Source organism: Diadema antillarum, unplaced genomic scaffold (assembly GCF_040938485.1).
Source record: "Diadema antillarum isolate AM-2024a unplaced genomic scaffold, OU_Dant_1.0 seq00000769_RagTag, whole genome shotgun sequence".
Taxonomy (NCBI): domain Eukaryota; kingdom Metazoa; phylum Echinodermata; class Echinoidea; order Diadematoida; family Diadematidae; genus Diadema; species Diadema antillarum.
This window is the reverse complement of record NW_027271659.1, coordinates 640,995-666,579: the sequence shown is the minus strand read 5'-3', so window position 1 is coordinate 666,579 and position 25,585 is coordinate 640,995. Positions and strand designations below refer to the sequence as shown.

The window sequence follows — 25,585 nt, the reverse complement described above, 5'->3', positions numbered from 1 at the left end:
GCCTTGGTCAATGGTGGTAGCATTTGTGGCTCTCTCTCATTCAAACTGGTTAATGGCAAGTCTTCATAAGTCACAAGCCTAGTCATCCAAGTGATCTATCATTGTGGCAAGTAGGATTTTTTTCCCACCCTAATTCAGTGCAAAACATGATGAGTTTGCCATTCATCAAAATTTCAAGATCTGATTTCACATGATGGAATTGCACAAGTGGATCAAAAGGATTCAATTATCAGTCAATCAATGATCGATCTGTCATGGAGAGCACGCAGGAAGAGTTCCAGGGCAGTGACCACGCCCGTGACCATGCCCTGGGACACTCCCATCCGGGACGTTCATGACGCACCATTCACGGTGGGCGTGGCTTGGCTCTCTGTCGCGTTATCATGAGCTGCCGCCGAACTTGTCTCCTGGCTCTCGCTCTCTGCGATGACCTCTCGGATCGGCTCCTTCACGGGCGCGGCTGCGGTCAGGACAGCAGACGGTTCCCCATTGGTCACTGGCTCCTCAGTGGGAGGGGGCGAGGAGGATGGGGATCTCCTATTGGTGGATTCCCCTCCAGAGGAGGAGGGCGGGGAGGAACCACCCTTGGTGGAAGACTCAGCACCGCCCCGCTGCCAGGCGGGGATTTGGGACCGCTGTGGTGTGGCTGGAAACTGGTGTCTAGAAGACAAAATGGCATCAAAAGGGTCAGGGGTGTACAGGGTGGTAGAAACTAAAACCGACAGCTTAAAGATACTCTCTGTACAAATATACAATGCAGGACATTCCACAAAAAGAGAAGAAAAATATGAAATTTAAGAAGTATAGAATTTAGTGCTTCCTTGGTGTTTACTGGGCTTGAAATGGTATAAATTAGTTCCAGGTATTAGTTCAATAAAAATTCAAGTGCAAAATACTGAGATGTATGCAGTAGGCATTTCTCCTAAAATACATTTGAGGGGAATAAATTCTCAGCCTCTGTCTTTTCACAAATAACACACAACCTTCAATGATAAGAGAAGTTTTGTGTCTTTGCGTTCTGCATATGGAGTTAACAAGCACACCATTCTACGTATGAAGAGAGGATGCTGAATCGAAATTGATGACTGCAATTAAAAAGTGTTTGAGAAAAAAAGGAGAAAAGAGGAGGGGGAGGAGAAAGGCCTCAGCTGGAAGTGCAATATGTTGGTGTACTGTGACATTTTCTAACTGGTATACAGGAGCAAACAGGCCAGCTTTGTATCATCACAGGAGTAGACAGGTGATAAGACAGTGAGGGGTGGAACCACAACGAAACAGAACAGCAAGAGCCATCTGTTTGGCATGGAGTGCCAGCTTAGACTATAAAATGAGGTACATTAACAGGGTACCTCTCAAGTCAGAGCGATTCATAATCACATCGTAGTGCCGCATGGTCTGTTTTGAATTGATTCTACCAAATGAAATATGTTCGCGTGCATCACAAAATCAACAAAGAGTTGCTAGCCCTGATTTTTATGTGTGGACTCAAAATAGGTGTGAAGAGTCAACCTTGTCAATCTTTAGCTTTTTTATATTTTCAGAAAGGGCAGTTCTTCTACATAATTCTAAAGTTTGGGATCATAAAACAAGTGGAAATTTGTGTTTTTTCAGTGTCTCTATTTAAAACAATTACTTGGAAGAATAGTGTGATTGCACTGTTTGTAGGTATGTCTTAGGGGTCCCCTATCGCTTCTTTCAAAACTTTTACACACATGCCACTGCTTTGCAAGTTAGTATTAGTAATGTGAAAGGTGTTTCTTGGGTGTGCAAAATGTCAGCCTAATCCAATAATCCTTTCTTTCACTGTGGTTGCAACAGAGTTTTACATCCAGTTCTTTGTCCCATTCATTGCACAGAGCACAGTTTGGGGAGATTACGTGCATGAATAGACCCTAAACTTCAACGCCTCTTTCTCAGTAAACACTTTTCCACAGTGTGTACATTCTGTCCATTATTTTGATATGTTAGCAAAGTCCATCTGTATTGCCTTATATACCCTTTTAAAGCTTAGAGTCTGCTCTTTCAGAATCTGCACTTAACTACAAATCCATGTTTGGTAAGTTTTTGTTGGTGATGCCACGTAGGGTCATATATGAAAGGTTATTTTATAAGTTTATTTGCTACAGCATCAAAAGCGAATACATATGGTTGGGTGATCCTATTTACCTTTCATTTCTTTGCCTCTTTAAAGCAGAACAACATGAACTGACAATAGAATAATGCATCATTGAACATATGTATCCACAGCAGGGTTACCAGCATGATACATCAAACTCAGGAAGATTCCAGAAGTTTTCCCTTGTCTGTCACATGCAGCTAAATGGGAAAACTACAGTCAACCAAGTTGAATCTACATGGACTGAACAAATCGCGTCAACTCTGAGAAAAATTTGACTTATAAATGAGGGATTAAAATCAATAGAATAAATAGGAGGGGGCTTGACAAGACCTTTCAGCAGTCATTTGACTTATACAAAGTCGACTTCAGCAAGGTTGACTGTACCTGTGCTTCCAAAATTAGGAAAGCTTTCACGCTCTTTTGTCAAGATATGAAGATATATTTAACTTTTTTGTAGGGTGACTCCTGCCAAATGAGGGCAACTTGGCAAGTTTGCCATAAAAACAGTAAAGGTCAACATGCAGATTTATTGATATTTCATATTCATTTCATTATCATTCAAATTTTCTCATGGAAGTAATGATGAGTATACCTGTTTAGAAGAAGTCCCTTCAGTGAAGCTATTTCTGCTTTGATCTCGGTGGTGTCCGTGCTGCGCCGGCTGTTGGCCAGCGCCTTGCTGGATAGCACCTCGGCATTGATGGCCTGCACCTGTGTGTCTTGTTTCTCCAGTAGGGCCTGGATAGCGCCAACAGATCTCTCAAGTGACGCAACTGTTTTTTTGATCCATTGATTGATTTGTTGGATAGTTGGTTGGTCGATCGGTTGGTTGGATGGTCAGTTGGTTGGTCGGTTGGTTGGTTGGTCAGGTGGTTGGACAAGTTGGTTGGTTGAATGGTTGGTCAGTGGTTGGTTGAATGGTTGGACAGTGGTTGGTCAGTTAGACAGTTGGTTGGTCAGTTGGTTGGATGGTCGGTGTGTTGGTCGGTTGATTGGTCAGTTAGTTGGTTGGACAGTTGGTTGGTCAGTTGGATGGTTGGTTGGTCAGTTGGTTTGTTGGATGGTTGGTTGGTCGGTCGGTCGGTTGGTTGGTTGGTTGGATGGTTGGTTGGTTGGATGGATGGATGGTTGGTTGGTTGGTTGGTAGGTTGGTTGGTTGGTAGGTTGGTTGGTTGGTTGGTAGGTTGGTTGGTTGGTTGGATGGTTGGTTGGTTGGTCAGTTAGATGGATGGTCGTTGTGTTAGTCGGTTGAATGGTAGGTTAGTTGGTTGGACAGTTCGTTGGTCGGTTGGATGGTTGGTTGGTCGGTTGGATGGTTGGTTGGTCGGTTGGATGGTTGGTTGGTCAGTTGGTTTGTTGGTGGTCAGTTGGTTGGTTGATTAATCAGTTGGTTGGATTGCAAGTTTTTAGTTAGTTGGTTGGTTGGTTGAGTGAGTGGGTTAGTTGGTTGGTTGGTATGATGTTTGGTTGGTTGATTGTTTAGTAAGTGAAGAAAAAGAAAAGAGCCAAGATATACCAAATCATCACTTTACCCTTCATGTACTTCGCTGCTCTGTTATCTATCAAATAAAGAATGGAGTACATGTATTACTGGGTTTGCACAGACTGTTGAGTAACATAGTATATTATATTTTCTTAAGTTAAATTTTCTTTTTATTGATACTTCATCAAACTGATTCTCCTATTAACACTGATTTTACTATCACAGAAAAGAGCCTGGCATTTATACCACGGTTTTACCTCATAGCCATTACACCTGAACCATATTGTCAGGGCCAATCGCTTTGTATCAAAACAATGAATGTAATCACAGCCATTCAAATCAGAATAAATAAACAAAAGCCAAGGCAACCCTTTACTCCAAATGCATTCCTTTGCATTCACAATGCATGTCTATCATGTCCATCGCAAGGTAAGGGTAATGGGGGTCCAGATTGTTGACAAAAACTGCATTTACACAAACGCTATCAGTTCTAGTTCTGCAGAGAAACGCAAAAATCAATTCTACATGTATTTGTCACCATTCACACATGGCAAAATAAAATGAAGCACTTGGATATCTAGACTGTACATGCCTATAACCAGAGCACAACCCTGGGTATTCAAGTCTATGGACCTTGCAAGGTGAGTTGTATTATGGAATCAAAAATATTACAGGGTTTGTGTTTTTTTGCATGCCATTCACACATCCTGTACATTTAAGTTATCAAAAGAGTTTCAAAACAATATCAAGCTGGACCAATTTTCGTATTGCAATACGTATTTCAAGGGTTCACAATTCTGTGTGTGTGTCAACACACAAGAAGTCACAGTCTTTGCATAGCATTAAAAAAAAAAAAGTTTTCAAAACTGTTCATTTCAGGTGCATGTGAACAGGCCCAATTTTGGCACATCACAGGGCCAGTGCAGTCGGAATCATTGACAAAGAAATGACCACGTACCTTGGACCTGTTATTATCAACATGCTGCATTATCCCTTGATCCATAGAATCTACCATTGGTACACAGTTTACAGCGTATATACAAGCCTTGAAGTGTTTTCTATGCAGCTAGTGGGTTGTACAAATGAAATATTCACCACCCTCTGCCCCCCATCAGTGGATTACTTGTCACTCAGCTGTCAGTAATCCAAACAATCTACCTGGACTTTGACCTTTTTTGTATCCTACATGCAGTTTGTACTACAGATCTAAGGGAATTCCACTGCAGGCTCAATAACAGAGTTAAATACATGTGAGCATACTTATCCCAAACCATAATTTTATCCATTACAAAGCAGAGAATGGTTACATATTGTATGTGCTTTGCTAAAAATGAAAACATTTTCCCAAGAGGGCAGCAATAACTGATGAGATGCAGAAGGGTATTAATGCTGTACTTTGCATACTTCTTTTCATCACTACAAAAAAGTCCATATTCTTTCATCTTTCATGTTCAGTTTTCAGTTTTCATTTAGATTTCTCCATGAGTACATCAGGTTTTGTGACTTACTGCATCAACATGTCATATCAAAGCATTTCCTCACTGGCTGTATCTCTTCTTGATAAAAAGAAAGAAACAGATACATGAAACTTTATAAATGAAGTCTGAAGGAAATTGTGACACCTTTAACAAAGCGCTTCATCTTTTTATGACATCCTTTCCAGACTTTTGAAAAACGTGATTAGAATTTGCACATCTCTTCGGAGAATTTAGTCCTTGACACATTTTGTACAGCAAATGTCTTAGATTTCACCTAACACTAGAAGCGAGCCAATCAGGAGCTGCCAACACTCTCACACTAAATTCACAGCATGTGGACAGTGTGTGTACAATGCTATGAGGGTTTTCTGTGCCAAACAGCACTCAAAGCAAAAAAAAAAGGGTTAACATCACCATTGCAACCACTTCCGCTACGTACCTGTGTCAGCAACATTCTTGTTCAGTTCTTTGATGGATTCTTCAATTCTTTCCATTCTTTCTTTCTCCTCCTTCCTGCTCTTGAGCCATGGAGTGATAAATTTCTGTAAAGCAGTCAGTGAGAGTTACATAGAAACAGTGAAAATGAGGACTCAGGGAGGGGATGGGGAGTGAGGTGGAATCAACCAAAAGCTAATGTAGAGGGCCGTACATGGTACAGCTTTATGCATGGGTACATAGAGTTGTTTAGCTATGGATCACTTCATTGGCTGAGAATGGAAAGGGCGTTAGGTTGCCACTAAAGCCACAGTGTTCAAAGCACCTTTCATAACGCTCTTCTGATTCTTCATGTATCACAATGGCCTTGCAATGTGCTTGTAAATTCTTTCATCTCTCTGAGTTGCAGAGAAAACTATAACTATATTCCCGTAGGCATTATAACAAAGTCCTCTGGATGGGTAATTTTCCTTTATTATATCGAAATGTTGTTATAGGAGAACAAATAATGTAAGTAGAGATATACTTATAGATAATAATTCGGGGACCTGAATTTTTACTGGGTTGTAACAAAATTTCTTTATAACTATGTCCGTTGTAATGGGAGCTTGCTGTATTCAGTAAGGATGGGGGGGGGGGGGGGGGGCAAAAGCTGGTGAAGCATGTATTGCATGTTACAGTGTAGATATGCACAAACAGAAACTCTGTTGTTGTTTTTTATGCTTTACCATGATGAGCTTGTAAAGACCAAAGGACACGCCGCTGATGATAACTGCTATGGCCATGTAGTCCCGCCATGTGCTGACTCTTGAGGGTGGGGGAGGCTGCATGTAAGGCACTGAACATAGAGGGTAGCAAACAAACAAACAATCAATACCAGCACACAAACTAACAATCAGCACAGAAGCATGTCAATACAAATCATAGTCAATACAAACTGTTGTTCACTTCTGGTAATATAGTCACTTGCTGTAGTGTGATTATTTTCAATCACCTACATTGTACACAAAAGGCAAATTTTCATATGCACATCTTTTGTATGTATAAACATACCGTACATTGCTCTGTTGATTACTGTACTCCACGATCGCAAATCTACCTACTCACAACATTGTCGGGAGGTTCTGATTAATGCAAAATTAGTCTTACCAAGTAAACGTCATGTACAGTAACAAATCAAAGGGCACAAAACCACACAGACCCACTTTAAAGTTGATGAGGACAACATGAGAATATCTCTAGGAAAATTTTCCATGGACTTGATGGGTAGATTGAAGAATTGATATTCCATTTTCTCTATGTCAGAAAACAGTGTACTTTCAACACAACTACTCACTCATTTGGTGTTGTTGTTGGGGTGGGACCCCAGGATGCATTGCCATGGGAACCTGTGTTTGCTGAGGTGTCTGTTGGGTCTGTTGGGTGGCAGGTTTTGGCACATCCTGTCTGGTTCCGGAACGCTCCACAGCTATCTCAATCTCTTTCTCTCTTAGACCTACAGCCACGAAAACACATACATAAGGAAGGGTAACTTCAAAACTTTCTCAACCATTCCAAACTTAAGAACTGAGATTTTGACTTGCTTGTTTCCTGCACTAGCTGATCTCATTGTCCTCAATATCATTGTTTTATGAAAATGTGTCAAACATTTCACATTTTGTCCATTCAAAATGACGCTTTCCCTATTCAACTGCTGTTAGCCGTTGCTATCAATTTTTCCATTTACGATTACTTCTAATAAACTAAATTGTTAACTTCATTATGAAAGAAAAGTCTTCTGTAGTAAGGCCTAACTCAGATGTGGCATCTGAAATAATTGTATTTTTTTTTTCACCAGTTGATGGCAACATTGTATTTTTCTTTTTCATATAGCCATAACATGGTATAGTTCCTCTATCTTTGAAAGGAAATAAAGACTTCAGAAAATAATTCAAGGTGCTTGTCCACAGCTACATAAAAGGTTCATATTAAAATGAACTGATTCACTGAAATCCAGGCATCACTTCTGTGGCAAGTCTTGAGGTTACCAATCAGTTGTAAATGAAAATATTTTCATTCTGCCATTTTATATACTACTTTTGACCATATTGCCCAATGATGCTACCCAGTTATCATCTGACTTCAGTAGCAGCTAAGTAAACAATTTCCACAGAATCTTATCATTTCAGAAAAATAAGCAAGATCCACAAAACATCTCACCTTTCTTGCGGAGGAATGCCTGCTTCTGAACCAAGGGACTGGACCGGACTTGAGGGTTCAGGAGAAATTTTATCGCTGTCTCAATCTTTGAATACAAAATATTACATATGCAAACATTAATATCTTTTTCAACAAATGAGATAATATATACTCAAAATGACATTGTGAATCATATTTAAAAGATACAATTGCAAATTACTAAATAGATTAAACAATAAACTTTCAAGAAAAATAAAAACGGCTTTAAATAGGATTGACGTCATGCTGAGAAAAACTGAGCTTTACGTCAAGTTTTTTTTTTCTCTCTCTCTCACTCACTGCAAATCTGTGGTAAGCTTGTGCCTACTGTTTTTTAATTTCCATTGCAACAAAGGAAACACACAAAGCTGAATGATAGACAAAGTACAGCTGTAGCATTGCAATACATACAATGTAGAAAATGAATAAACAGTACTTGATATCGACATCATGTACAGACAATTTTAACACAGGCACACTGAACATGCACAATAAAAACATTCCTATTGTGTACTCTTTTGATTTTGTGTAACATTTGTAAATAATCCTATCTTTGCTCTTTGGTCACTGACACTAATACATGTTACTTGTACATTACAAATATAAAGCCAACAACTTATAGTCTAGAATATGTAAAAAACTAAATTATGTTGTACAGCTTATCACTAGTTTATAGCATTCATAATCTCATAAAAACTATAGTGTATAACAGTGTAATACTCCACACACACACAACACAAATATAGTGTTATGACAAGACATGTCAGAAACATTATACAGAAAAGATTCAATCAACAAAGCTTGTGAATTACGATCATTCTCATTACCATTTTCTCTCGTGGTACTTCTGCGACTGTCTCGACCGTCTCCACACCGCCAGCAGCCCCATCAGCTACTGCAGCAGCAGTGGTCCCAGCAGCTGTGGTGTCGGCTGCACCCTACAAGAAAATGTGGAGTTTTGTTTTATTGTTTCAATCAACAAGTCACCGCAATGGCTTGTATATAATGTGAAGGCACCTCAATGAATATGCTTGTGTTTAGAGACCCTACAATCATAACAATCATTATATAGCACTTACAGCAATGTTTACTGTAAAACATGATATATTCGCAGCACAAAATTTTCACAAATTGGAGCCGACGGCCTTTTTCGTGGCATGAAATTTTCGCGAATTGCCACTGGCGTTCAATGCATATAGTGTAAACAAGAAATTTCGCATGCATTTTAATCTCGCAAATCTTGGCGCTCCGAAATTTGTGAAATTCAAATGCACGCGAACATTCCTCGTTTTACAGTAATTTTAACCTGCTGAGGACAGGCTGATTTTCGCGACTCATCCTCAACGGGTTAAAAGAATAAATTTTTTCATCTTTAATTCCGTTGAGTTATATCTTGGCAGTTTGTATTTCTTTTTTTATTTTCTTTTTGTCAGCGTTAGTTTAGAGGAGAGGTAACCACGGAAAAACAAAGTCCACTATGTTTCTAACGTACCAGTACTTATAAAGCTCTCCAGAGTTGGTTGAACAACACCAAGTCTGCAGATGCAAAACCCAGAAGTGAATGACTGACAGAAAAACAAAAACAAAAAAATGTAGAAATTAAATTGTATTTGTTATGGAGGGCACACACCACACTTTCCGAATTTCTGAAGCAAAGGCATGTTGGTGTTACCAAGTCAGGGCTTTCGCAAAGGCATTGCATAGTATCGACCTCAAACTACGGCCTGTGTATGGGGCCCAGAGCTCTATAATTACTGTTTAAATCAAGGACAAGGTCACAATGTAAAGTATTTAGCCGGAAATGAAATATTATCTTCTAAGAATCTAGAAAGTATGGTGGGGCACACACACCTCACCAGGGGCCCTACAAGGTTAAATCCACCATCCTGCATACAATGGCTACAAAGCGCAATGATCAAATACAAGGGGGACTACGTACAGTACGCTTGGAACTTTGCAGGGTTACTACAACCAGCCACGTAAGCTGAGGCAAAAACAGGCCAGTATTTGATGCATCACGCGTTACCCCAGGGTACCGTAGTACCTCGGGGTACGTTGTGTAGCGCCACCTCACGTCCACTTGAGGACAGCCGCAGAGAAATGCATGCACTGTGTGTGCCTGTACATAGCCATTCCCATGCCACTGCATGTTATACTATGCATGCATGGTACGCTGTGCTAGCAATAGTGTGTGCTTCAGTGCAGTGCAGTGCGGTGCAGCGCGCGCCAGCTCCAGCTAGCTAAAAAACATGACTTATAGAATTTTTTACAAGAACATGGGGCAAACTGAATGTTGAAAAATATCACACCAAAATAATTTCCCACTTTTTGGCAACCTAGGGTACAACATTATAAAAAAAATAATAATAATTTAACAAATGGCTGATTTTTATTTGGTACCCCAGGGTACCATTTATGTCATCATTTCCTGACATCTCAAATTTGTATACAGAATACGTGTTATTGATCATGGTCCCCCAAACATGTCTTTTACGTGCTTTGCCTGTGGAGGCGCAGCTGGCGAGGCGCTGACCATTTTTTTTAATGCACAACTAGACTCTCAGGCCTGAATTCACAAAGATGGTTTAAATTTATGGCACAACATTAGACCATAGTCTAAAACAAGCGTGAAATAGGTGTACCTTTGACATGTGCGTATCAACGCTCGTTTGCCACTGGACGTCTATTGAGTATTGGCATATGCAGTCTTTCAATCGTATTTGATGCAGAAGATATTTCATATGAATGCATAAAAACCATGGTTTTACTTTAAAGGGACTGTACAGTACTGGTTGAGGTGAGGATTCAACTTGTTTAATGTTTTGCCAGATATTTAGAAACCACTCTGTGAAATGTTAAGAAGCATACAATTCTAAGGGGAATCAAAAGTTTATTTGATGAAAATCGGTTTTGAAATGACCGAGATCTCTAAAAACAAGGAAAAACAAAGAAATCCTAAATAGTAATAAAAGCTGTGGCTTGTCAATTTCATTTGGATCGCTTTTTTTGATATCTCAGCCATTTCAAGGCCATTTTTTAATCAAATAAATGTCGAGTCCTTCTTGAAATTACAAGTTCTTTTTCATAAATAAGAGGTTTCTCATTTTCTCAAAACCTGAATCCTCACCTCAACCAGTACCGTACAGTCTCTTTAAACCACCTTCATGAATTTCAGGCCTTTGAGTTCTAAGTACAACTGTAAATGACATCATTCTCGTTTCACAACGATAGCTGTAGCCCTTCAAAGTGGGGAACCACAACACAACCACAAAACTTATGAAAATTTAAACATTTCTTATAAAAAATGTATACGTTACTCACGTTACGTGCATGCTTGTATTACAGAAGGTTCATACAATGTATACCAGTCCATAGAGAGCCCTCACGATAAGTCCATTGAACAAAAAAATGGCACTTTCTAGCGCAGTAGAACAGCGCAGGAGTCCCCGACCGTCGAGGTTCATCGTTGCAGAATTCAAAATGGCGAGTTGACTACTCAGCAAATTATGCGTGTGCGTGCATGGCTGGAAGTGCAGCGATCTATTGCGTACGTGCGCTCTTTGGTAGCAGCACGCACGGTCGACAGCAAGACCTTTAAAAGTGCATTCAGATTGAGTGAACTGCCAATTATCAGATGTACCGTTCGCACATGCTGCATATAATCATCATTTTCGTTAAGTTGTAAAATGTGCATTTCAATATTGGTAGCATAGATATGAAGTCTCATTAATGAAGATTTACATTAGATGAGTTTGAGGTGACAAAAAATTATCTAAAGTAAAGTATCAAAATTCAAAGCGATCGCAATGCGATCTCTCTTCGTGTCGTGGGTCATGACGGTACAGCCCTGTCGCTACTTTAGCGACTGGGCTGTGTATAGTTAATACAATAGCTATGAAATTCGGCATCGATTACTGAACTTTTCATTCCATTGGGAACTTCTAGACACTACTTTGAGCATTTTTCCTTGCGGTGTGTGAGTAGAAGAATTTCATAGAATTTCAGTGATGTTGTGTGTAAAAATTAAATCTAGAAGCCTAACTGTAGACTCTAATAAGTATAACTCTGAAAAAAAAAACCTTAACTAACATTAGTACTACAATAGAAGATTTGTCTATAACTGTTAGAATCTCAGACTCAGTACTGTATGGGCCATGCCATGGTGGTCATGATGGAGATATGCAGCCAGTGGCAGTGTGCAGCATGCAGGACACTCAACCGTCTGTAGACATGGTAGACTACTGTCTACCTCAAGCCTCCTGCTATTAAAAATATAACCCCTCCTTTGGCTTGTTTACGCAATGATCGGCCATGCAAATCTAGAATAAGGCAATGACCAAGCCCTAATAAGCAAGGCTAAGGCAATGAAAATCAACACTACGGACAGTAGAAGCTTGTTAGCTACACAATGGACCACGGAACGAGATTCACATTCTGTGCTGCATGCTGCATCACAAGGTGACTCATGAACAGACACCGCCGGAGTAGCTGGCGTGGGGAAAACGATAAATCGCTAGCTGGACGGCTGCACCAGCAGCTGCTCAGCTGGCGCGGGAGTCCTCGCCACCTAAGCAACAACATGCACACGGTACCATTTTCTGGCAGATCATGATGGATGCTATCCGCTATCCGCTTACTTATATCACCACACATGTATTATTTTCTGGAAATGATGGCTATTTACCTCTCCTTGCGATTCCGCAGACATTTTCCTTGATGTCTCTACTTCGTGAACAACAACTGCTGTAAGCAAAGAGAAGTGACGCTTAGCGCTTTGGCTGAAAGAACCAAAGGGTACAACATAGCAAGACGTGTGCTTTGGCAATACAGAATCAGAGTACAGCAGCATGCAACTGCTTTGCACACAATTCGCTTACATAACACATAGCTGGCGCTATTTAGAATTCTCAAATGGACTAAATCGTAAAAATGTTACCAACTGGGCTCGAATCCCGCCCCCCCCCCCCAAAAAAAATAAATAAATAAATAAATAATCAATTACCGGTACAATCGGACTTTCAGCAACGATAATTTCAAAGATAGTCAATCAATCAAAATGCAATTTCATCAGGGTATGAAACTGTGAACGATTAACTACATCTTATAGAAATCCCCATCCGATTTGCTTCAGTGGTAATTGGGGATTTTTGTAGAGCATATCAGGAACAACTACCCTCCAAGTTTTTTGCATTTTTATCAAACGTCACAAATACTCAGTTGTTCATAATTCGCACAAAAATCTCTCTAAATTGAAAAAGTGACTGCTTGTTTCCTTTCATTTTACTAACTTTTTCACGTAACGAAATGATTCGTTACTTCAAAAAGGAAGCATTTTTTATTATCATTTTGCAAGCGTTGGTTAAATATGAAAAGTCGTAATAATTAATAATTAAGAAAAGATAGCAAATTATTGGATTGAACTCTTCCTATATCATTTGGGACTTTGGGCTTTTGTTTTCTTTTTGTTTGTTTTGTTTTCTTCAAGATAATCATGAACAATGATTATGATATTTACATATCTATAACTTTAATTACCAATCAACAGGCACAGAATTTAAATTCATTGGTCTGTTGTTCTGTCAGTTGTGAGCAAAAATATTGTCATTAAAGGATGCCAAGAGTATGTCCGAAGCGGTTTGGAAGAAACGGACCCATGACATGCTATATAGCACTTCACATTTCTCTGTTCGTTTTTGCAAGATGTAGGGAGGAAGTTATACGTGTAGTTTCATACCCTGAAATGGCATTCAGATTGTTTAATCATTTTTTAAAGTTATCAATGCGGAAATCCAATCGTACCATTTTCTTGGGGGGTGGGGGGGGGGGGGGAGAACATACTGTACAATAACTGATAATCTGAGTCTCACTAACTCGTATTGAGACTTAAATTATAATACACATTTTGTATTGAGAATTAATAGTGCCTTCTTTAAAGTGGGCAAAGTAATGGAGAATAACACTATATAGCCCACTGAGTGAATTTGATGACTTAGTGTCTGTTGGGTACAACATGAATTGTGTCCTGTTTTCTGGTTTCATTTTTCATTGTTTTGTCCTTTGTCCGCCAAAATGCCGATACATCACAACATACTTTCTACGCCTGTTGGTGTGGTCCTCTGTTGACACTCTTGATCTGTGTTCTTTTCGCAGTGTATTATTAAGTCACTCTTTGTGGTATATTAGAATAGTACTTGATCATAGCGGTCTTCTAATTAATATTACAATCTATTTCATTACACCCATTGCTTCTCTTCTTTTTTTTCTTTGCTTATGTAGGGAAGTGGGCTTCTACGAAAATAATGCAACCAAAGATTCAACACCAGACCTATTACGATAAGTTGCTATATCGATTATCCTAATAAGAAGAAAGTCAACTTCATGTATAGTGCCCTTCTTAGTTCAAGTGTAATATGTAAAATGGCCTGTGTGTGATTCATGCCTAAAAGCTGATGAAGTTCATTTTGAAATATATGTTTGTTATTTTCATTGTTATTACCGAAGACAAAATATCATTTGAAATAAAGAATTGACTGTGCATATAATGTTGTCTTGTTTGTTCCATCTGAGATGATGGCTGGATAGCTCATATTCAGCTGCACTTTAGATAGTCTTGCATAGGGTCCATTCTGGACGTGGAATATAAAATGACCACTTCACCTGTCCGGTTTATGCACTCAGTCTGCTCTTTGCGAGGAATGATTGGGGCGGGATCTTTTTCCGTGCGTGGGTTGTGACTCTCTCCATTTTTATGTCCCATCCGAGGGACAGAATGTTTTAACTTTTACTATGAGGGGACGGAATGATTTATACACACTATACAATGAGGCCATCCGAAACCGCATAGACGTGCTACTGAACGACTAAGCCTAATCACAAAGGTAGCAATTGACTATATGAATATAAGAACGACCCAAGTCCATGGAAGACCATTTCGAGTAAACTTAAAAGAACTTCATATCTTTTTATTTGTCCAATAATATTCTATTTAACTGTGATGGGAAGGCAACATTGTATATACTAATTAGAATATATATTATTATGACAATTAACATTTACATTAATTGTGGAGAGGCCATTTTGTGTGATGGACTTGGGTCGTTCTTTGATTCATATACATGATATTCTGCTATAGAGATGAGAGAAGGACGAGAGAGGGCGCTATAATATGAATGTAAAAATGACCCAAGTCCGTCATTCTTACATTCATATATAAGATTTAACTCATTTATTTCAGGCACTTCCGGGGGTAATTTAGGATTTATCATTATTTTTATACACAAGATGAGTCCATGCATAAGCTACAATTTCCCATGTCAAACTGAATTTGGCCAAAAATTGGACTTGGGTCGTTTTTATATTCAGGTCCTCAATTTTACTCTTAAATGATTTTGCTTAACATTGTCTCATATCTAAGCCAATTTCTATTTTTTTTTTATATTATAGTACCTATTTTGTGATCAAAAATATACCCTATCTCCCCATGGGTTTGCTTTTACCTCTTTAACCATAATGATAAAAGTCTGTATTAACTTGTATATATAGGCGACATGCAGGCTCGTATTATAATGAAAATCTATGAGAGATTGTTTTACAGCCAAAGAGAAAACATTCAATTCAATTCATTTCAATTCAGTTCAGATGAAATCTAATTTCCAAAAACACATTTTGTTGTCGATACAAATTTAAGGAAAACGAAAACGTGCAATGTATTACTACTATATACGCATATCATACCATGAAACTTATTGTTCAAAATAATTGTGCATTGGAAAAGAGAGGCCCACGTAAAAGAAAAGCTTTTAGAAACGTTGGCCACTCAATAACTTACAATGTATATCAATATGACAACACATTCACAAAATATCATACGAAATAAACCTTTTCACAATCAAAAAGCATAGATGATGAATGCATTACATTATTGCAAAACGAAAATCGTTGCCAACAGATATGTTCGCAATGATTTCTGCATCTTATTTCTTCACACAAACATGAAAAAGTATTCATTTTTCATACATAACAAGAAAAAAGGGAAGTTAGAGGTGAAGAGTTTGAATATATACAAAGACAGATAAACGCCATTTCAAAGTTTTTTAAAGTAAGGTCATCATCAAAATAGAGAAGAATAAAATCATTCCAATGATACTGCACATGTTTAATGACGAGAAATACGACTTAGTTTGATATACGTATATCATTAATATTATCACATACGTTAAGATAAATTATTTTCTTTGTTATTAGCAGCCGTAAATCTAAAAATATCTCACATTTTGATAAATTGTATGTAAAGATCCGAGTTTGTTTGCTTTTTAGATTCAGACTCTTCAATAAGACGCACTTGCATTTTTATTATTTTCATAATCATCTTATACATGAATGTATACAAACCTTGAAGGAAAGATATAGCTGGATTGATTATACATATTGCAAAGACAAACGAGGGAGACAGACAGAAAGACAAACAGGGAGAAAAATAAATACTCTTCGTATACCTTGTCCATTATAATATGTAATAAGTGTGATATTATAAATGATATTATCATTCATCCATCTCTCCCTCCCTCCATCTTTCTTCCCATTCCTTTTCATTTCTTTTTCTCTCTCTCTCGCCTGCTTTTGGTGACAATGCTTATGTTAATTGATAATGATAATTATAATAACAATGATAAGGAAAATGACAACTTTAAAGATTATCGTCGTCATCATCATCACCATCATCCTCATCATCATCGTGGCAACAAAGTAACAGCAATGGCTATGGTCTTTGTATGACTAAGGTCGACCTCGTCAAGGAATGAAAAGTTAGAAAGGCGCGATACAACAAAAGAGAAAGAGAAGAAATACACATAGAAAGAGAAAAAGTACGCATAGATAAAGAAGAAGAAAATGAAGAAGAAGATGAAGTATAAGAACCAAACAGAGAAATACTGGTAATTTCCAGGGGAATGCAACAACGTCATTGCGTCTTTTACTCAGTGACAGATAACAGCTGGGAGTTGAAAAACCATAATAATCGTAAGATGAACCAGATTTTTATTAATCCCCGAGGCTTATTACAAGAGCGTGTGTGCCATTATGGCCGTTGGACGCACGATTCGCCCATTTGCCCTCGACGTTTTCATCGAGTCTACGCAAACAAAAAACAAAAACAAGGAGAGGATCGTGATGATTTCGTCCGATTCTTGACCTGTTCAGCCAAACATTTATTTCGATTTGCTTCACTGTTGTTGTAAACTCAAAAAAGGACTTTTTTTTTGTTCAAGTGACGCAAACACGATATGACGTAAACCGTTCGAATGATTTGAAACTATCACTGATTTCTTTGTTTGCTTGTTTGCTTGTTTCAGTGGCGATCGAGATCGTTTCGGTGATTGAATATGCGATTTACCACCGAAATAGCGTTTCCAATGACATCTATCAATGCAGGTTTTCTAGTATGCTTGTGTTCATAAAGCGAGATATTTCTGATAAATATCTACGGTGATAAAAAGGGATGTCTTATTCCTAACACGCCCGTACGCCTTAAATTGCTCTTCCGATTTTTACAGGCAGCAAAAACAATATTTTTTCAAATAAATCCAAGTAGAAAACTATAACAGGAAAAAGAATTCGAGAAGATATAAGACACACATGCATACAATGGCGCATTCATCTCTGAAGAGCTAGTCCACTACACTTTGTTACAAGAAGGTGCCCGCTTGGTATTGCAAGTCTATCCCTCAGAACTTACTGTCAAGAAACATAATCCTAACAATATTGACATATACCTCATACCTGTCGGACTTGCCTTTCCTCGTGAGGGCGTCACATTCAGGGACACTTCTATCTACAGCCCCATCCTTTCGACTTTCGCCCGTTGAATGTTCTTGACTCCTGTCACCATGGCAACGACGTACCTGTTCGCCCTGGTGTTTATCTCCTGCCTGTGCTCTATGGCGATGCCCTCCCGAGGTCTTCCCTACGACATGTTTCCCGAGGCTTCCGAAGAAGTCAACCTCCAAGATCAGGTATGTGAAGATCTTAATAAACTCGTCAAATCCAAGACACCACAACTCTGTGGTTTAATTGGTGCTGTATTTTTCTTCTTTCAAAAAAAAAAGAATTGTCGAGAAAGAATAAACCTTCTTTTTTCCATTTGAGGCCTCTTTTGGTCACAAGCCATTCTTTAGTATTTTATTGCATCATTTTAATAAAAAATAAACCTTCTCCTTCATTTGGGCCTTATTTTCTCTTTATGCCACCGTTTATTTGGTTGCTGCGTCCAAAGGCCACTGTCTTATCGCGAAATCAAATAATAATAATAATAATGATCCTTGAATGTTGCAACATATCTTTGGAAGATTAAAGACGATCTTTCTCTCTCAAATTGTAAGTTGATGTTTTGTTTGTTTGTTTGTTTTTCAATACAGACTACACAGTAAAACTTATAGAGTGGCTAATTTAGTGAGGATGCCACAATAATTTCTGCAGCAAAATTATAACCCAGGGCCTGATTGGTTAACAATGTCTATAGACTTTAGCTGATAAAGTGAATGGCAGACATTCGGGCTTATATTCGGACAATGCTTTCCATTTTACACAATATCATTGCTCTTTAATTTGGAAAAAAAAATATTCATGTTAGACCAGCTCATTCTATTTATGATCCTCCTGGAATACTCCTTCTGATGGTATAGCGATTGTCATACTTTCTTATTGTAACATAATGTCAGACATAATTATTACCGATGTCTTTGCTGCATTACGGCATGATAAGAAAAAAAAGTAGATGCCATGAGAAAAGAAAAATCAAAATACAGGGTACATTAATTCTCGTGTTTTATTTCATGTTTATAAAAATTGATGTCCACATGTTAAAAATGTAGTGTTTACGAGTGTCTCAAAGTATGAATAACCTGCTCCACAACTTGTAGTATGCCATTTATCTATATTCTTTGTTAATGTGATGTTTATCTATTCTCTTCTTAATAAAAGTGGGTACCATTCACTTAATTTCAATCGTTGTCTTCTGTGATGGAAATATTATTTCTTTCCTCACACAAATTGAAAGTGGATTTTTGTCCTATAAAGCTGTAGGAGTTTTTACCTTTTTCAATGTTTTGTATAGCTTAGTTTTGTTTTCTGACCTTATTACCTGTCTTCTGAATCTTGTAAACATTCACATTCATATACTAATGAAGTAGAATAATCACCCACGGGAAACTTACATGGCATCACATATCACGTGACTACAATTAAATCTACATTTCAATGCAGCACACACAATGAAAAGAGTGAATATGACGAATAGACGGAGGAAATCATAAACCTTGACAAAGAAGATACATGTATTACGACTTGCATACACATGACCACACACAATCATGTGAAGGAAGGAAAAACAGTATATGGGATAATCAAAACTACAAATTATAAAACATTAATTTTGATCTTTTTTCTTTTCGTTGACGCCTAGAACACGCAAAAGCTGATGTTGATGAAGCTGCTCTCGGGAAGTAATCTCAGCCTGGAAAGTATCGCATCCAGAGTCTCGAACCTACAACCTGACAAACGAGGATCATCCAGTTGTGAGTATCCACTATGGTATAGCCACCCGTATACACGTGATCTTCAACCAAACCAATAACACGAAATGTCAATCGATATATTAAAAGTCCGACTGAGGAGGGGGGGGGGGGGGGGGGGGGGAGGGCGCTCAGGCCAGGAATTCCACAAAGGGAGGCACATCACCTATTTTTTCTTTTGATTTATTTTGTCTTAACAAAAAAATAAAAAGGGGCGTGCGCCTGTTGCGCTCCCCTCTGGATCCGCCACTGTGGCCCCACTTTTTTTGGATGACTTTATTATAGGAATACATAGGATCTAATTACTTGCCCCATCCCCCCCCCCGTTTTTTCCCCAAAAGTGGCACCAGGAAGAAAGAAAGAAGAAAAAAAAAAACGTGGTTAAGCTTTATTTGTGGTGTACCAAAGTTGCACTGAGGACCCTTTTTTCCCCTGCTTGTTAGCTGATGAAACCCGGAAGTGGCACCAGAAATACAATGCATAGAATGGGCCCCACTTTTCAAAAACGTGGGTGCCGGCCATGTTACATCATGACACAGTGTCATGCTAATTGAAGGGGTGGTATTCGTCACTATGAGTAAAACTGCACAAATAAAGCAAAATAAGTATTTTTGAATAACCCGGGGTTCCGCTTTGCCCATGAGCAGAAAAGAAACTGGTAATTTGTACCAACAGCTAGGTGTGTTGGATTTTATTTGCAGAGAAAAACATGTGATGATTATTCAAGGGATCCTTACAAATAGTGCTTGCTGGCACATCCGCCTGACAACGAAAGTGGAACAATGACAATATCAATAGAAAACACCCCAACAAAATTAGGCCCTAATGCTAATGCATCCCACGTCAAATTATAAAATAGAGGCTTTCCAAATTGTTAAGTGACGGTCCATTCTGGTGACCTGTAGTCTACGCAAGTTCATCCTTTGTTTAAACGTGATTGATGAATTCAAAAAATTGTTATGCCGGGCAAGCTTATGCTTTACGGCGCTTTCAAAACGAGTTAAGTGCCTAGCCAAATGAGAGAGAGAGATAGAGAGAGAGAGAAAAAAAGAAGGTCATTATGATGATATAATTATTGTTGTCAACATTTTCTTTGCTACCCCAAAATTTCTGCAATGAAAATACCGCTATACAGTGGGGAAAATTACCACGTTAGTAAACGATTAAATGAATCCAAAGCCGTAAAGTGAAAGTATTCCGTTTCCTTGTATGATCCATTAAGTATAAGTTTATACTTCATGAGTCTTTTACCAGTTTTAATGTAACGTACAGTATGCCCAATGATCGCGAAAACTATCCAAAGTTTTCATATCGTAAATAAAAGAGCATAATATAAATTCTACAATATTGTATGTAGCGTATAATAATCATTGGAGGTTGCTACTCTAGTTAGACGGATTCTGCTTGCATATGTTTATTCTCATATCTTCTCAAACGATAATCAACGTGAACCTCCATAAATTTCTTGTATATAAACAGGTATCATGTATCACATTAATAACCTCTCCCCTCTTTCTATCTCACTCCCTCTTTCCGGTCACCCGATCACAGCTAGCGGCTGTCGCTTTTGGAAGATTCTTTGTTGATGAGACGACCAATAGACCAAGGAACCTGTTACCATGACAACGCCGTAATCCTCTCTGACTCACGGAATATCTCTTCTTTAGCGATTCAAATCTTAGTATCACCACATCAAATTCCATTCGAAGGAAATCATCTAAGCTCTTTAGCTGGAACATGGTGTAATCACGTACGGTCCATACTTCAACTAAGTATTTCTTTACCCCATGCCTACGTGACTTCCAAGGGTGTTATACAGTGGACTCCCATTATAACGAAATCCTCGCGGGACTGGCAGATTTCTTTCGTTTTATCGAAATTTCGTTACAACCGAACAAATAAACAATAAGAATGCATCGACCGGATAATGTTGCGGCCTGAATGTTTACTTCGTTGTAACCGGAATTTTGTTAACTACAACGAGCTCATTGTAATGTGAGTGCACTGTATAAAGTCTAAAAGAATCTCGTAACGCATAGGGGCTGTGGAGAGGTTGGGTGTCATTTCTCCATTCCGTAAAATGCAAAAGAATCTTGAATTACATCCATTGGATATAAATGATGTGATCATGTTTGAATGGGTGAATCGTAAAGGATAGTCCCAGCGGGGTACACTATAACTTGCTCTGCAGATACAGCGTATTTTGTTAGATGCAAGTACGTGTACATACATTGTACAAGAATATTGTTCAATGTTTGAAGCGATATTATGGTTGCTATTTCAAGATTCAAGAAATCTGCAATTCTAAATTATATACCTCTAAACATCAGCAAAGTCAAATTTATAGCTTAGACTTGAATCCCGCTGGGAATTCATTGTATATCAATAAGATCTATTAAGTCCAATACCGGATACAGTATTACGTGTAAGAAAGCATGATTAAAATATGGATTTCGTTTTAATATTTCATTATGTTTTATTTCGGGATTTCTAAAATCAAGTATATACAAGTATGATGTGCGAAGATATATCAAATTCTAAAACCAGCTAATGTAATCTAGTAAATACTTAAACAATGTATTCATGACTTCATCTCCCAGAAGTGTGCATTAATTAATATTTGGGTATAACGGATTATAAAAAAAAACAACAACTGAGTAAGAAAAGTTATAAAAAGTGATTTAACAATGAAAAAGTATTGTTCTTTGCTGCAGGCCTGTCTTATTTCATCTCAGAAAGACCAACTTACTATTTCTTTTTTTGTGTGAATGTTGCACACCTAACAGTGACAGAGAATTTCAAATTAAGAATCAAAATATGAAATTACTTGAAAATGATTGTTACTTTGAGAAAATACAGTATACTCTCTTTGTAAATCCAATGTATGTTCAGAGTACTCTTGTTATCTCAAATGCCTTCCGACCTGAGAATCATTTTTTCATATTGGCATTGTTATACATGTATTGGGGTTTGAAAACAAAGACTTACAAAGAAATGGTCAACTACGGAGCAAGAAGGATTATTTTGTTCATATGAATATTTGCTATATCATTGTTCTTTATCAAGAGAGTCAATTTGTATGTCCCCAAACAAAAAATACAATCGGACTTTCCAAAACAATAACTTTAAAAATAGTGAATCAATCCACATGCAATTTCAAAGTATGAAACTATAACTTATTATCTTCATCTTACAGAAAACCCCATTCGATTTGGTTAAGTGGTCAAAGAGAAATGAGGATCTTTGTAGAGCATGTCAGGAATCCCTTCCCTCCAAGTTTTGTTCACTGTGTTCACAGTTCAAAGAGCATCCAAGCGCTGAACTTGGAAGAAACGGACACATGACATGCTTTATAACGATCCACACTTTTTTCTCTGTGACCACTTAACCAAATCGAATAGGATTTTCTCCTAAATGTAGGTAAGAAGTTGTAGTTTCATTCCCTGAAATAGCATTCGAATTGTTTGAGCAGCATTTTGAATGTTATCAATGCAGAAATCCGATTGTAAATTTTTTGACATACTGTGTACTGCCTTGTTTGTTATTGTTATACATAATCTACATGATTGCCATCAATAGGATCAAAGATGGCAAAATTGACGAAGATGTTTATATGATGACTTTTCAAATGTGTACAATAACAAGAAACATGCTCTAATTTAGTCAATTGCTATGCAGTGTACAATGTACTTTAAACAAACATGTAGGCAACATGGATTAGGAAAGCCCATTTGTAAAATACACAAACACACACACATGACATGAAAACAAACACAATTATACATTGTACTACATAATACTATGACAACAGTAGCACTTTCAAGGGACAATAATTTATACACTTGTATGATATCATTGTCTATTGCAGGATGATGCATTTAATCACACTACATGCCTACATACTACAGTACTTAGTACACTCGTTACCATCACCCAATATGTATCTAATACACAATGTGCTGTTCCAGATGGAACGAATATAAAAAGATGCACCCATCAATCAGTGAGTGCAAACACATAATATGCACAGGCTATCCAAGAATGAGTTGTGATTCTATTGACACTTTCCAAAACTCACACATATGATACATCAAAGCTACCTCACAAAAAATTAACTATAATTCCATGTTTGAGTAAGAGCAGCATTGATGAGATTATAATGCATAATTTGTGTGTTTGTGTGTGTATTGGGGGTGTCAAATAGCATGTTTTTTTTTTGAAGGCACAATCCATTAATTCTTCAGAAGGGAAGATATGCTGTCAAACAATCTATCCCCCACTCAAACATCACAAGTTAAAAACAAAAGGAAGAAAAGAATGCATTGTACGCTTACTTTATGCTCTACTGGATCTAATTCTAACTATTGTAAAAGTAGAAATTTTTGTGGTGTCAAATTTTTGCACATTTCATGTGACCAAAGATAAAAGTATGCAAACATTTTTGCTTGATATATGATTCACTAATTACTGTCGTAATTTTGTAGAATAAAAATCATGCAAAATTCATCTTAACTGGCTGAGTGCAAAAGATTACTTGCACGAAACTATCCACTTCTACAGTAACAAGGAAAAGTAGAAATTACGCGGTGCGTAATATATGTCCCCGCCGGAAGTAGCATTTTGTAACAAAATGTGCAATATCTATAGGTAAAAAATCAAGGTCAAAGGTCAAAGAAGTCAAAGGTCAAAATTCTGTGTAGAAGTTTTGAAGCCCTCAGCTAGTGCCATCACATAAAGCAAATGGAATCGAAATTGGGTTTGAAATGGCGAAGGAGTAGCATTTCGTAGCCAATGTACAATATAGGTAAAAAATTAAGGTCAAAGGTCAAAGAAGACAAAGGTCAAAATTCTGTGTAGAAGTTTTGAAGTACTCACCTAGTGCTATCACATAAAGCAAACAGAATCGAAATCGGGTTAGAAATGGCGAAGGAGTAGCATTTTGTAGCAAAATGCACAATATAGGTCAAAAATCAAGGTCAAAGGTCAAAGAAGTCAAAGGTCAAAATTCTGTGTAGAAGTTTTGAAGCCCTCAACTAGTGCCATCATATAAAGCAAACGGAATCAAAATCGGGTTAGAAATGGCGAAGGAGTAGCATTTTGTAGCAAAATGTACAATATACGTCAAAAATCAAGGTCAAAGGTCAAAGAAGTCAAAGGTCAAAATTCTGTGTAGAAGTTTTGAAGCCCTCACCTAATGCCCTCACATAAAGCAAACGGAATCGAAATCGGGTTAGAAATGGCGAAGGAGTAGCATTTTGTAGCAAAATGTATAATATACGTCAAAAATCAAGGTCAAAGGTCAAAGAAGTCAAAGGTCAAAATTCTGTGTAGAAGTTTTGAAGCCCTCACCTAATGCCCTCACATAAAGCAAACGGAATCGAAATCGGGTTAGAAATGGCGAAGGAGTAGCATTTTGTAGCAAAATGTACAATATAGGTCAAAGGTCAAGGTCAAAGGTCACGACTGAAATTCTGTGTAGAAGTTTCAAAGCTCCCATGTAGTGCTATCATATAAAGCAAACAGAATCAAAATTGGCTCATAAATGACAGAGAAGTAGCAAATTGAAGATTTTGATCACACACGGACGCACACACGGACGCACACACGGACGGACGGACGGACGGACGGACGGACACACGGACACACACACGTACGGAGCCCGTTTCATAGTCCCCTGCTCGAACTTGTTCGGCGGGGACAATTACTGATATTGACTCCACAGAGTTCTTTTCAAAAAGTTATTGTGGCATGCGAGGGTTTGTAAAATAATACTCAGTAAAATATTTGTAACCTATTACAACAGCCTGATTATGTTAATCGCAAACATCCAGTATCTGGTTTCAGCACTATTAGAGTCTCCAGAATCTATGTTTACCAATGATAGGACTTATATACCTTTTTTCTTTCTTTTGTCCCATTTCCCACTTGTGAGTTGAGACCATGATAAAATGAAGAAAATGAAGCAAATCTCCGAGGGAAATTGTTTGGCAATTTGTAAAGGTCCCGCTTTACATCCCTGCTAGATCTCTACGCTCATCCCACTCTGGTTCTCTGATAATTCCAAGATTCACTACAATATGGGGTACACGTGCCTTTGGCCATGCTGCTCCCACCTTATGGAATAACTTACCTTCAGCCGTAAAAATTTGTTCTTCATCAGACTCCTTTAAAAGCAGTCTAAAAACTCACTTGTTTAAAGCCTCAATTTGATTACTCATTACATGTACTTGATATTTGTATGTCCTTTATCTCCTTCACTTTCTCTTCCTTCCGCACCTAGAGCACT

General features: G+C 38.0%; 1 protein-coding gene across 1 annotated transcript; it reads right to left on the bottom strand.

Annotated features, from left to right (window-relative positions):
* Window positions 1-332: 332 nt before the first annotated feature.
* LOC139738835 (peroxisomal membrane protein PEX14-like) lies at window positions 333-12,465 on the bottom strand. Its single transcript, XM_071649470.1, has 8 exons — window positions 12,417-12,465; window positions 8,560-8,670; window positions 7,715-7,799; window positions 6,852-7,010; window positions 6,244-6,353; window positions 5,520-5,622; window positions 2,712-2,892; window positions 333-660 (listed from the first exon to the last, which is right to left on the bottom strand). Exons 1-8 carry the CDS (start codon window positions 12,438-12,440, stop codon window positions 333-335), a joined length of 1,101 nt encoding a protein of 366 aa, XP_071505571.1. The 5' UTR covers window positions 12,441-12,465.
* Between the last annotated feature and the right edge of the window lie 13,120 nt (window positions 12,466-25,585).